Genomic DNA, 13701 nt, shown 5'->3' with positions numbered 1-13701 from the left:
TAAACAAACTTGATTGAATTCCTGAATTGCTAGTTTCAGCACTTTTTCTACTTCCTTTGTAAATTCAAGGAGCCAAGTATTCTGCACACCCAGCTTGTCATTAAATTTGCTGCCACCTGCATACTGCACCTTACACTTTTAGATTTTACTCACAAAAATTATTTTAGTCAAACTAAACTAAAGAAAGTTTAACTCACAACTCTGAGGATTTAAAAAAAACCCTCATCAGGATACTCTGTAACTCATTATTCTGTGCTGCAGATGACATTGTTTCCTCAAGACATTATAAAAATTCAATTTGGCTTTTGTGGAGTTTGCTCATTTCTTGCATCTGCAAGCTAGAATCTCCTTTCTCTCTCTGCTCTGGAAAACCATCCGCTCCTGTTCCTGGCTTTTCAACTTTTCTCCGAAGGAGGAAACTAACTGGAACACTAAGATAAACAAGGTGTTATTAACAAAGATAATCTATTAATAAGAAGAAACAGAAAAAATATGCAGTATGCAGCTATGGTTAGGAATGTATTCTTTCTGTACAGCAGAAAATCACTGGGCTCCATGCACACCTCCTATAAGCTTACCTCTTCATAATCTTTTTTACTTTCTGCCTGTAAGATTGAAGACCTGAAAGAGGAGAATGGAAAAGACAATTTTGTATATTTAAAACGCCTCACAAATACAGTCAGCCAGGAAACTACATTTTCATGTTTACACACTGAAGAACAAGTTATGAAAGGCTGAAGATTGTGTTTGTGCTGAGTGCAGTCAGCAGTTAATTACGGAGGGGAGGAACCTATGCTTTCCTTTCAACTGGAAACAGAAAAGCAACAAAATTCTAATTGTGCCCATGTAATACTTCAGTATTCACAAAATGCAATAATACATGACTGTCAACTGATTATCATAATCTTATTCTGAAATAGTACTCTGCTACATCAGAGCGCTTATAAACAAAAATCCAGACATCAGACAGTAAAAGGACATCCTAGATTTTGCTTCTAAGTAACCACAAAATATAGCAAGCTAACATCTGGCTAAAGACAGACCATCTTTCTTTTCTCTATTTCCTACAAGAAGCAGCAGTGTAAGACCACTCACTTTTTGCCATCAAAAGACGTTATCTGAAAACAGTACCGTCTGTCCTCACAGTCCACAGCCATCACAGAGCAATTGTCTATGTCCATGACAAGTCCCCCAGCCACATCACCTCTTGCCTGGCTCATCAGATTTCCACCTTGAGTGAAGTAAAACTGTCTCTCCCAACTGGAAGATACCAGCCCTGTCTTACTAAAAGATAAAGAGATCCTCAGTTAGCCTCACTTTTTGCTCACTCTATAATATTAATTGCTGCAATTGTGTTCTAATACAGAAATTCATGCCTCATTCAGTGAGTATTTTACTTTAATTGTTGTTGTAAAAGTAATCTACTTTTTTTTTTAATTTCTTGGGGCTTATTATATAAATTGCACTGAAAAAATCTGAATGTTATAACTTACATTTAATAACTCTGAAAAACAGCTGTTGGACTTCATTAGAAGCAAAGCTCCCTCCTGTGGACAAGGAGCTGCTACTGCATGGAGTCCAGAAGCTCCTCCAAAGGGGATTTTAGTTAAGAGTGTTTTGCCTTGTTTACGTCAAGATTACAATGCTTTATTAATAACTTGAATCCCAAGGCTTTAAGACATTTAAAGACAATCCATCTCAGACACTTCCAGAACAATCCTAATAGACAGAATCTTGTTACTTCCCCATTAGGATGCAGAGAAATTACACACTCAAAAGCTTTCTTTTTAAACTGTAAAAATTCAGGCAAAATTAGACTGAAATCAGGATAATTATGCTTTGCACCTGAATGACATTACATCAGTGTAACAATGAATTTAATATTAATTAGATTAAGAAGTCCAAAGAAAGAAACAGAATAGCTCTTATGTGACTTATTCAACTAAATATGTAAAATCAGCATAGCTAACATTAAAAAAAAAATTTCAACTTCCTTAGTTTTCCTTTCCCAAAATTAAATGCTCTGGATTTTTAAATAACAAGTTAACCTTACTTTCTTGCATTGAGATAGCCAGCTTTCCGTGTCAGATTCCTATGAGCAGGAAACTTCGTAGGATCAGGATCAGGCAAATACAGTGGATCACTGGCCACTTCCAAGTCCTCTATAGTTTGTTGCATGTTTTCTACTTCACAATCCATTTCCCTGCGAACACTAAGATAAAAAAATGCGTTATTAACAAAGATAATTTATTAGTAAGTAGAAACAGAAAAAATAATTGTCTTGATAAAAGTTTGAAATTCAACAAAGCCAACTTACTTCTGTACACTTGTGCCAATATTGGTCAAAAATTCTTCCAGTTGCTCAGTAAGATTTTCTGAACCCATTTTAAAAAAGCTTATCTTTAGGAAAAAAAAGGAGGAAAAGGGAGAATTTAGTCATCAATAAAACTACACTAACAATTAACAGATGAAGTCATAGGAGGTTAAAGTTTCTCACAGAAATCTGTTTTCATCCCTCATTCTCACCCAAGCCTCTTACTAAAAGCAGCAGAATGTGTGTTTGTGGCTGCAGGTAAATGCTGCTGCTGGCCCTGCAGTGGGATTTGTGTCACAAGGATGTGCCCAGAGCTGCCTGGAGGAAATACAGAAACACACAGGAATTGCCCTGGAAAAAACTCCCAATGCCTCTCTGTCCTTTTTCAAGCCCACCACTCTGCTAACTGCTGTTATGGGGATGTTATTTGGGGCACATAGGCAAGAACAAACCTGTGAGGATTTGTCCAGGGCCATCCACAGGGAACTAACAATATGTATTTTAAGTACAGGGTATTCCACAATGGGCCAGAAAATCTGCCACAGCTAAACTGAGGTTAGCCAGGAGAAATTTCAGGACAGGAAGCCCTGGGACATGGCCCTACCCTTCCGTTTCTTAGATTCAGCAAAAAGCTCCACCTAAGCAACAGGTTGCACTGGATTGCTGCACACAATATGCAGAGCTTGGTTCTTAAATACAAGCTGCAAAGTTTCAAAAGAAAGCAAGAGTTCTTGCCTTTGGAAAGCTTTCAGACAATGTGCAGAAGTTAATTTCTACTCAGGTCACGTGGCAGTGCCAGATACTGGAAAGTCTGACTTGCAAAAAAACCCAAATCCCATGCTTAATGACATACTTCCGAAAATACAAATAAAGTCTCTCCAAATAACTTATCATGGCTGTATTTTCTGTTACATCCATCCTCCAGTAAACCAATGAGGAACTTACTTATATTAAGCAAAACCAAACCAGAATGTTTTTTAGCATTCTGGCTCTTCCACAGCCTTGATTGAGAACAGTGGTGATGTGGCTTTTGATGATTATCTCATTTCAGAATAGCTGCCATAGGAATGGGTTTAACTGCCTCCATGTTACTTGCTGAGAAGGTACACTTCCATGTGACCTTGCAGGAAACCTCTAATCAGCTCTTCCCTTTAGTGGAATCAAATGCCCAGCAATGAAAATTTAGGCATTATATCAAATTCAGCCATCTAGGTTTTAAGGAAAAATTAACCTTTTTATTTGTCACCCAGGCTTTGCTAAAAGACTCTCTGATGGCAGTGAGGACATCTCATGAAGAGATTCCTGCAGTGAGTGGGCAATGACCAGTGCCAGCTAATGGCACCATCAGGGCTGCAGCTTTGGCAGCTCCAAGAAGTGGATGGGTGGGTCTTTTTCTCCATTTCCTTCCTTGGATTGCCAAAGAGGTCTTGCAATGGATTTCAGTACATCAACCTTCATGAAATACTTTTACATCTTCTTTCAGACCTATAGCTTTCAGAATCTGAAATTACCTGAGCTTGCATGTATCCTAGCAAGGGTTCTAGCAGAGAAATTTTCTTCTTGTACTGGAGAGTATTTAATGCACAGAAATAATGCATCATAGTCTGATGCTGTTTTTTCCTTGAAGTATATACATCTTCTGTAACTTCTGCCTTGATCTGAAGAGACACAGGGGGAGGAAGAAAAAGGAATGTTTGAGACTTGGCATTGATCACATGCCTTCTAGACAGCTTTATAGCCCGCATGGATAAACCCACAACCATGTTCTACCCTCTATCACCAGCAGCTGCGTATCTTATTTTGCAATTCTGCTTCTATAATTTAAACATGAGATATGTGAAAAACAAATACAGCATTCTTTTCTCCCTGGAAAGTGTGGTTATTTCTTCACAAAAACAAACTGCATATGGTATCACAATACTGTTCCTAAAGCATTATCAGTGTTACAAGGACAGGAATGTATTGGAGAAACCTGCTTTTCTGCCTAGACTGCAAAACTATCAAATGGCACATGGAATCTGCCATACATTGTGTTCCATCATAAATATATATAAGATGAAAATTATTTCTTCTCTAAAAATCTTTACATTAAGGTTTTGTTTTACAAACCTTTTCATTTTCCCTTCTTTTTGACAACCGACTGTATCTGGTGATGGCAGCATCGTGGTCTAAGCAATCAAGAGAGAATTTATGATCATTTTCATAAATTAGTGACTTATGAAACAGAGCAGAAAACCTTTTATATCACTGTGTTACACAGACAGCTGAATGAAAAGTTCAATCATATTAACACCTTGATGAATTGTTCTTGTCTGCCTATAATCACTTCACTGCTACAAATACCTGGGCTGAAGAAAAATTCTAACCAGACACAAATGATGCAAAATTGTTACAAAGTTCCCTAAACATCCACTATTTTTCAAAGAACTGTCCATTATGTAGAGAAACTTCACATTAGAAAATCCATATGAAATGAAGCAATTTTCACTCAGAGAAGCAGAATCTTACTTAAATAATAAGTTCTCTTCATGGATATATTAGAGGTAGCTAAAAAAATAACTTCTGACAATAGGCAAGAGAACTATGAAATTCATTTTAAGGAGGTAGCAATTTTTTATTGATCCGGTCCTGACTTTAAGAAGTGAGCTAGCACCTTACGTGTTTTGTAATTCTGGTGGCATATTCTACATTATTTAATAACCTTACATACACTTAAGCTGTTGTAAAAAAACCCTTTCAATTTGCCTTAATGCTTCAGTACACAAACCAGGGATTTACAAGTGAACCAGGGAAAGCTGAGTGCCTAAAATTACACCTTAATTAGTTACTTTAAGTCTGCAGGCTTAACTCCACTAATTAAGTACAAATAATAATCTAAAGCAATACTGTTGTCTTGTAATATTGGTAAGATTAAGTGCTTTACACTTACCATTGCTTGCAATTTGGAAAACTTCTTTTAGAGTTAGTATCTCTAAAAAAATAACATATCACAATTTAAGTAAGTTGTTATTAACATAACAGTCATGTATTACAGTTTCTCATGTAATGTTTCACTCCTGAACAGTTGAAGGTAACACCCTGTACCATACTGAGCTACCAGCACAAGGTACTACATGGCCAGACAAGTCTGCTCCTACCTGGCACCTGAGGATCATTTCTGTGCTTACCAAAAAAAATACTGTTCTGTAATAATGTAAGGAAGAACTTCTTTTCAAAAGTCTTTGAAAGTCATCATCAATACAAATGTGTCACCTCTAGTTCCAGTCTGGGTTCTGGCTTGAGCTGGGGAAGTGGAAGCACAAGGAGACAGGAGCAGCAAAGCCCAAAACACACAGGGACTCATCCTAGCTAAAATCAGCCAGGTTCCAGCTGGTTATTGTCTCACTGTGTCAGGGAACTGGAACCAGCACAATACCTTACACCTGTTCTCATCTTGGTTGTGATTTCTGCCATATTACAGTATAAACCAGCAGAGAGCCATGGTCAACTTTGTGGTAAAGCAAACAAAAAAACTGTCCAAGAAGTGCCTATGAAGTCCATAAAGTGTGGGGTCATTACAAACTACAGCAGCTGGTGGCTAAATCTTCCAGTGGGAAAATTTAATTTGTGATTATTGGCTCAGGGATGCCTCTTCAGTGAGTACTAATGGGAGATTTTTCAGGTCTTGAGAAGTAATACCAGCCTTGGGACAGTCACAATCCCTTGCTCAAAAAAAAAAAAAAAAAAAAAAAAATCTATAATCTTTTCAATCCATAATTTTGCTGCAAACTCTTGTAAAAGAAGTATTTTCCAAGATTCATAAAGAGTTAGAAGACTTATGAAAGACTTGTCATTTTTATTTCAATTTAGACTTATGATATTCATAGCTTAGGTATACCTACTCCAGAATGTTCACAACAGGGATATTCAAGTTAATTGGGGTTTAAGTCTTATAATTTCTACTTGGAAGCCCATTTGCCACAGCAGTCTATTCACTCCAGTATCTTGAGTAAAATCTATCATAATCACACACATTAGATGTTATTTTAAACCAGGCAGAATAAGGTACAATTATTACAAAAATAAGAACCTGGAAGCTGCACATAAGAAGTCACCTGTATTACCAGCTGGGTTGAAGAACCACATTACTAAATTTTAATATAGTAAATACTACAGCTTTGGCACTTTGCCTTTTGAGTTTAGTTCAGCAATTATATTGATGTCATGAAACAATATATAAATCTTTCCTGAAAATGCAAATTACCTAAAAATTTTTCTTTTCTAACATCTTTGAGTAGCTGCTAAATGTTCATCTTGAATAGAAGATAAGTGCTTCCCTAATATAAGTAATTTTTTTTTGAAACAATAATAGTGTTAAGTTCAACTGCAATACTCTCATTAATAGGAATAACTTAATTTTCTTTTTAAATGGGGAGATGCATACTTTTGAGAGCGGAAAAATAAGTGCTGTATTCTATTTAGTGAAACGAGCTATGGAGATTAAATGCTATGTTTTTATTATTGCTGCTGTTGATAAAAACCAGTATTTGGTCAAGTCCTCTACCTTTTAGATCCCTTTCTTTAAACTGGGTAATAGGAAACATCATTGCATCTGCAAGCTGAGTTGAAAGTACTGCATGGCAAGAGCTGAGCTGAAAAAGACAAAAGAAGGAAATCTTAGGAAAGCAGTGCTGAAACCAAATAAAATCACAATAGCATGACATCAGTGTCACTCAAAAGATAACATGTACAACTCAAACACATTTTTTAATGTTCCTTTTTTTGCAGCTACTTTTTTCTAGGTCCCAGATCTCATCATTGGCTTTTTAAAGAAAACCTTTAGAGTTTAGTTTTTGTCTGAACTTTTCTGGATCATGTCCAAAAAGAGCCTCATACATAACGACTAGTCAGTTTATTTCTCCAGTTTCCCTCCAGCTACGTCACAGCCCACCTTCCACAACTCACAGAGGCAGAACAAAATGTGATCCTCCTCCTAAAATGCTGTTTAAGTGAGGAGAGGGATCACAGCAAAAATCCTGATTCAGCTCTTAATGGTGCTCACTTGTATGTCCTAGGAGTCAGTCTCTAAGAGAGACAGCAGGAGGCTCCTCTGTCAGTCAGGTACCTGAAATCAGGCAATACAGATACCCTCATGTAAATAGTTGCCACTGTGTAATGGTTCTGGCTCTCTCTCTAGTAGTTAAACTACATTTTTTCTCAGCAATGTATCCTCAGTTTGCTGAATTTGTTCTTTCTCTTCAGGTTACATAACTTTAAATAGATGCTGCAATATACAGTTAAGCATTACCTTGTTGACAAATGAATGCCATTTCTGTATCTCCTGGCTTAAAAAAGGCTGGAATAATTAGGCAAAGTTAAAGTCTGTACCTGAAAATGTTAGCAAAGCACATACAAGCACTTACCTCATCAATCACTTTTGCAAATTGCTGCAGAGTGGAAGTCATGACTTCATCATCTCCCCCAAGTGGAAAACGCTGAAAAGCCAAAGAGTTATGTTGTTTGCAGTGTTTTCTGCCATTCACAAAACTAGATTAATCACCTCTGTATCAGGTTGTCTTGGGGTGACTTTATGATGTGTATCCCCTATTGCTGCTCTATGCCCAAAACTTATTTCAAAATATTACACAGTTAAGATACACTGAAGCGGTTCACCCCATTAGGTGGAGAAGGAGGATAGGGAACAGCAGCCTCCTAAAAGAAGCAAGTATTTGTTTTTAACATTTTTAGTCTCAGAAGAGGGGGCTCAGCAGCAAAGCTACAAACAGAGAACCCTTCATAGTTATGAAGGAAGAAAGTTATGGATTCCAGAGTCTGTGCTTTCAGAGATGGAATTATTCTCACAGAGTAAATTATGGTTGTTAATTGGAGATCGCAATGCAACCTCTTCTCTTCGTGACTATTGAAATTAAAATTAAAGCATTTAAAGGTAAACAGGTTTATAAAGTAAAAACAAAACAGAGCCACCCTAAGCAATTCCCAAAAAACTAATCCAAAAGTAAAATATTTCAGAACTTATTAATATTCTTCATGGTAAGAGGAACTTCATTCTGGTTTAGTTAGAAGAACTAAAATAAAGACACTAGATTCTTTTGGCAAAGATTTGAACCACCAACTACAGCAGTTCATTTTATCTGGACCAAACCTAAACACATTCTACACTGTGCTCTGTGAGATAAAAGGCTACAAAAATACACAGTCCTGACCACACACAGACAACAATGCTTTACGCAGTACCTGTTTCTCATATTCCTTCAGAAGCTTTGAAGTCAGATGAGTTGCTGCACTTAATTCATTCTGATTAAAAAAAAAAAAAGGGAAAAGATCAAAATCAATAAAAACTCACACAGTTAAAGTATATACAAATTTAAAATACAGCCATAAACTCACATTTTTAGAAAAACATACAAAATAGATTCTGTTTCTGGCATAAAAAGTAGAGTTATTTCTAGATGAATATATTGTGGGTAAAAAAACAACCTCCCACTTGGTACATACTATTATACACACCAAGATCATTTTAGTGTGTATAACATTTTACAAACACTTGGGAAATACATTAGAGATACTAGGAGAACAGAGAACATCATTTCACTTGGCATCAGAAATTCTGTTGCAAAAAGAATCACAAGAATTTGGTCTTTACCACTCCCTAACATACAGAAAAACAATCATTAATTCTTACTTTATTTCACTTCTACGTTTAAAGAATATGGAAGTTAAGGAAAAGCATATTGCTCACAATAATGTAACAAAGCAAGAGAGGTGAAATGTGGTTCCAAAGCTTTATAACACATTCAAAAATTTCACTAACACTACCTGTGCATCATATATTCTGTGCATGGCTTGAAACAACTGATTGATGTAATTGGATATTGCAGCAGCATCTTCTTCAAATACTCCCAGCAAAGAGCGGGTCTGTAACAATCAAACAGCCAAAACATGAACATGACAAGTTAGAAGAGAAGAATTTAAATATAATGGGATTTCAGACTTGAATAGCATTATTTCAGGTTTCATTACTGAAAAATTTATAAACCCTCCAGCCCCGTTTAAAGGAATGATACTTGTTGCATGCCAAAGAATCTTACAGACATCCAAGCTCAGCTGTCCTCTTACCGTCAGCCTCTCTTCAGGTTAATACATTTTCAGAAGGGAAAGGACAAAGGGAGATGGACAACTGTTAGAAGTTGAACCTGTGGGCAATTACTGGGCTCACTATGGTACCTCCCTGAGGAGAAGGGTGAAGTTGACTGGTATTGAACAGCCTGCCAGGTATACACATTTCCCCTGCAGTGAGATCCAAATAAAGGCTGTGGCTGTCCCATATTGTCCAATCTGGACACAGACAGTTGCTGGTTGTGCTTGGACCTATAACTCACCTGTGGAATAACCATCAATTCTGTGATCAAAAGGTTGAGATACTACACCAAACCAAAACAAACAATACAACCTACATCTGATTGTCCTCAATATACATGTTTCTCACTGCTGAAAGGGAGTGGAAAGATCTGTCCTTGTGTCCTTACCCCAGCTTGTCAATCTGTCTGTTCCTTAGCTGGTGTCACCCACAAGCCTGATGACTCTTTTGTCCTACTGCACTGCCTGCATCACTGATGGTGCTTAACAGCATCCACCTCAAAAATCAACCTCTTTTCTCACTGGCCACCTATTAGACTAAAACACTGATCTCTATCTGTAAGCCCAACTATGCAGCCAGTTTTTCCACTCAGGTCACAGTCTGTACCTCTCCCTTTTGGCCAGAAGAATGTTGCCAGACCATGTCAGAGTCCTTGCATAAGTCAGGGTGACTGACATCCCCTGCTCTCCCTTCTGCCAAAATGACTGACTCGATGAGAAGGCAATCAGGTTGCTCAGGTGTAATTTGCCTGTAAGCTCAAATGAGATGCTGACTGCATGTTCTCGCATCCTTTTTGCACTTGGAAGCAAGGTTATTCCTCACCATGAGGATACTGAATGGCTTCCTTCCACCACGACAAAAATCCCAAAGGGGAAAAAGCAGAGGATGTACCAGTAACTCTGCACAGCCTACACGGGCTTTTCCTAAAAACACTGGTCAGGATGCTTGGCTGTAGGATCAGGAGCAGTGCTTGCAAGAGCCACGAAAGAAATACTTTAGCAATGTTTTAGCAAAACATTGTATTTTTTGCTAAAAAATACTTTAGCAATGTTTTGTTTCTAGGTTTACACTAAAATTAATGTCCAGACAGAAAATTGAAGGAATCACAAGCACATAATTGTTTTTTCCCCAAACGATGATTGTTGAACACTTGAAATTGGAAATTCTATTTTTTAGTCTTCCCTACACTGTCTTGAAATTACTGAAGTCTTTAGTCCATCTCCCCTTGAAGCATGAAGGTCTTTTTCAGTTACTTCAGTAATTCTTTGCTTTCAATGATAATCAAAGAGTACACATTAAACTCATATAAAATACATTATTTAACAATTCTTTTGACATAAAATTCTTTTCTCTAACTTGCATTAGATGCTTGGCTGTATCACAATTACTGTCATGCTATATAATGTCTAAAAGATATTTAAATATTAAAAAATCTAATCAAACAGCATAATCAACACAACAAATAGCTTTAATGCTGGTTCTAGTTTATAAAACAAGTGGAAAGAGGTGGAGAAGAACTCAAATCTTTGCCAGGTGTGGCAACATGTGTCATCCTAACAGCCTTGACTCTCCCATTAAAGTAGACATACACGAAGGAATGCAAAAGAAAAAAATTACATGCTACTATAACCACTGAATTATATACTCATGACCTTTAAACCTGAACATAAATAAACCTGAGCTTGTAATTTTAAAGGAGTATCATGTAAGGTTTCTGGATTATATTTACTCTTTAAAACCGAACATTGAAAAAAATATATTTCTATGTTTTATTTTAAAAATGTCAGTTATTGATGTTCAGCATTCAAAATAATATGATGAGATACTGATGGAAAGAAATTAACCTGAAACTGTAAACAAGCAGACTTCTGCTTAGCAGAAAATTAGGCATTGTTTACTTGTGTTTCTAGTAAAACTCTGCATCATTTTGCATGCTCTTTAGGATTCTTTCAACCCGTGTTTATGAGCAGGCAAATGGGAAAGGACCAGGGAGAAGCTGCACAAAGAAACCACCTCGTTAGAAGTCAGTGTTAAGCCTTCTATGCCACCATATGGAGGGCACTGCAAGCGACAGAAGACAGAGCCTGTGATACCAGAGTCTCCTGGCTTTTTTGTTGTGCAATGCTTTGGGAATGCAAATCAGTGTGAGCAGAAGCTCTCTCTAAATACACACTGAGTATGTGTGTGTGTAATATATGTCCAAAGCTAATACGTAAATTGCTCTGTTTTGCATAGCAATTTGCATAGCAAAAGACTATGTAAACTTGGCACTTGGTTTAGGCCTGACAGCACAGTGGTTAGATTTTTATCCTGTGACAACAGGAAATGAATGGGTTTGAACATTTTAGAAAAGCCTTTCCTTCCCTCAGACACAGAAAAAGTTTGATATGACGTTTATATAACTACAGTCAGTGTCTGAAACATGAACTCCAGGCCATAGTGCAGCACTAAACAATGACCCAGGCTGATAAGCATTTCAATATTCCAGCATGAATGTATCGAAGTCACAGCAACGCCTCTAGAGAGAGGGTTCTGCTTTCTTCAACCATTTGTTGCCATTTCCATTGCACTGATTTCAAAGGAACAGAAATTAACTAATGCAACAAATGGGCTACCCTAACAGAAGACCACTGAGTCCTTACTAGAAGACCTGGCTCCCAGCATCCACCTGAAATATTAAGTTGACTGAAAGATGCAAATTTTCTACCTAAAACAGAAGACAATATTGGCAAATCCAATTGTTTAAGCACCTCATTGGGCTGAATTAGGCTTTACTTGTCTGCATCACAAATAACCTCACACGGAAGATTCCAGAATTCACAATTACGTTCCATTAAGTAACATTTTTTTCATGTGCTTCCCAAATGTCCTCAGATGATCCTGACGTTCATGTTACATTTGACATTTCCTGTAAATATGAATGGTTCTGACCTCCTTATACTAAGAAAAGACCTTCAAGAGATAATTTTTTAAAATCAGTATTATTATAAGACTTCCAAAATTTTTTCCTCTTCATGAGATAACAGCAGGTTTTGCCCCTGGACCAGAGCCCACATTAGAGGTGAGATCGCATCTCACATCCAGCATTTGAGCTATCTGGGGCACTATCCTTAGGAAAGAACGATTCCTTTTCTGCATGGCCTTCTCTTGCCTTTTTTAAGTTGTCCTTCCACTTGATAGAGAATTGCTACAATGACTGTCATTTTAGAGGCTAAAATTCCCTATTTAACAAGTGAAAGTTTCCCTTCCTGGCCAAGGAATTAAAACTACCAATGCACATGCTATTGCAATATAGGACATCCCACTCACTACATAAACAATGCATCAGAAGATTTTAATTCAAAAGCCTGCCATAAAAGAAAATATATTGCAAACTTTTTTCCCCACATCTAAGAAGCACAGTACAAGGACTTGGTGTTGCTGCTGCCAGTAAGAGAAACCAGTGCAATTAAATAAAGCATTTCCTACTTTAGAAAGAAACACCAGTGCACTACAGGGCATCGCTGACACAGATCAGGCACTAGCAATGGAAGGGAAGAATCGGAGCAATGAGAGGCCTCCGGGCACCACGTGCTTCCCACCTACTCTCCGCATTAACCATCGCCGCGATAACCTCACCCAGCACCTGCCGTTCATACGGGGCTATTAAACCTTAATGCGATTTTTGTGAAAAACAAAGAGGAAAAATCGCTTTGAGAAGGCAACACGGGTTTTGTGGTCACGAGGTGTCCAAAATCAAGCCTGGGCGCGAAGGCGGGGGCGGGGATCAAGGAGCAGGTGGCGGCACTGCCCGGACGGCGCTGCCGCAGCACCCGGGCCCGGAGCTGCGGCCCCGCTCCCGGCCCGCGGCATTCCCGGGAGCGGCGGCGGGGCCAGCGGGGCGACGGCGCCGCGGAACTCCGGGCAGGAGTTCGCAGGGCACGACCGCGGCGGAGAGCCGGAGCCGAGACTGTCAGAGCCCCGCGGAGCCATGCAGGCAGCGTCCCCGCCGCGCTGCCGGGGCGTCCCCCTCCCTCCCGGCCACCGCCGCGGCTGTCCCGGGGCCGGGAACGACAGGGAAGCAGCGCTGGGCCCGGCGAGCAGAGGCTGGGCCGGATGCGGCCTCCGCCGGGCCCGTCTCACCTGCGGGCTGTCCTCCAGCGTCTCCTCGATGGGCAGTTTGTCGATGCCGGGCATGGCGGCGGCCGCGCTGAGACCCCGCGGCTCCGTTCCCCCCGCGCCGGCCCGGCCGGCCCCGACCCGCACCGAC

At 39.0% G+C, this 13701-nt stretch overlaps 1 protein-coding gene across 1 annotated transcript in view; it reads right to left on the bottom strand.

The window, feature by feature from the left end:
• The window catches only part of APPL1 (adaptor protein, phosphotyrosine interacting with PH domain and leucine zipper 1), a 26080-nt gene extending 12379 nt beyond the window's left edge, over positions 1 to 13701 (bottom strand). Inside the window, exons 1-12 of the mRNA XM_042020958.1 lie at positions 13575 to 13701; positions 9131 to 9229; positions 8549 to 8608; positions 7717 to 7788; positions 6858 to 6945; positions 5244 to 5285; positions 4424 to 4482; positions 3826 to 3972; positions 2318 to 2400; positions 2054 to 2212; positions 1096 to 1284; positions 579 to 621 (exon numbers count right to left, since the gene is read on the bottom strand). Coding sequence (XP_041876892.1) covers positions 579 to 621; positions 1096 to 1284; positions 2054 to 2212; positions 2318 to 2400; positions 3826 to 3972; positions 4424 to 4482; positions 5244 to 5285; positions 6858 to 6945; positions 7717 to 7788; positions 8549 to 8608; positions 9131 to 9229; positions 13575 to 13628 — 1095 coding nt within the window. The 5' untranslated portion in view covers positions 13629 to 13701. The remainder of the gene's footprint in view (positions 1 to 578; positions 622 to 1095; positions 1285 to 2053; positions 2213 to 2317; positions 2401 to 3825; positions 3973 to 4423; positions 4483 to 5243; positions 5286 to 6857; positions 6946 to 7716; positions 7789 to 8548; positions 8609 to 9130; positions 9230 to 13574) is intronic.

This window comes from Corvus kubaryi, unplaced genomic scaffold, assembly GCF_017639235.1.
Source record: "Corvus kubaryi isolate FWS band 111438036 unplaced genomic scaffold, C.kubaryi_AGA036_p1.0 124, whole genome shotgun sequence".
Lineage (NCBI taxonomy): Eukaryota > Metazoa > Chordata > Aves > Passeriformes > Corvidae > Corvus > Corvus kubaryi.
This window is presented reverse-complemented; position numbering and strand designations above follow the sequence as displayed.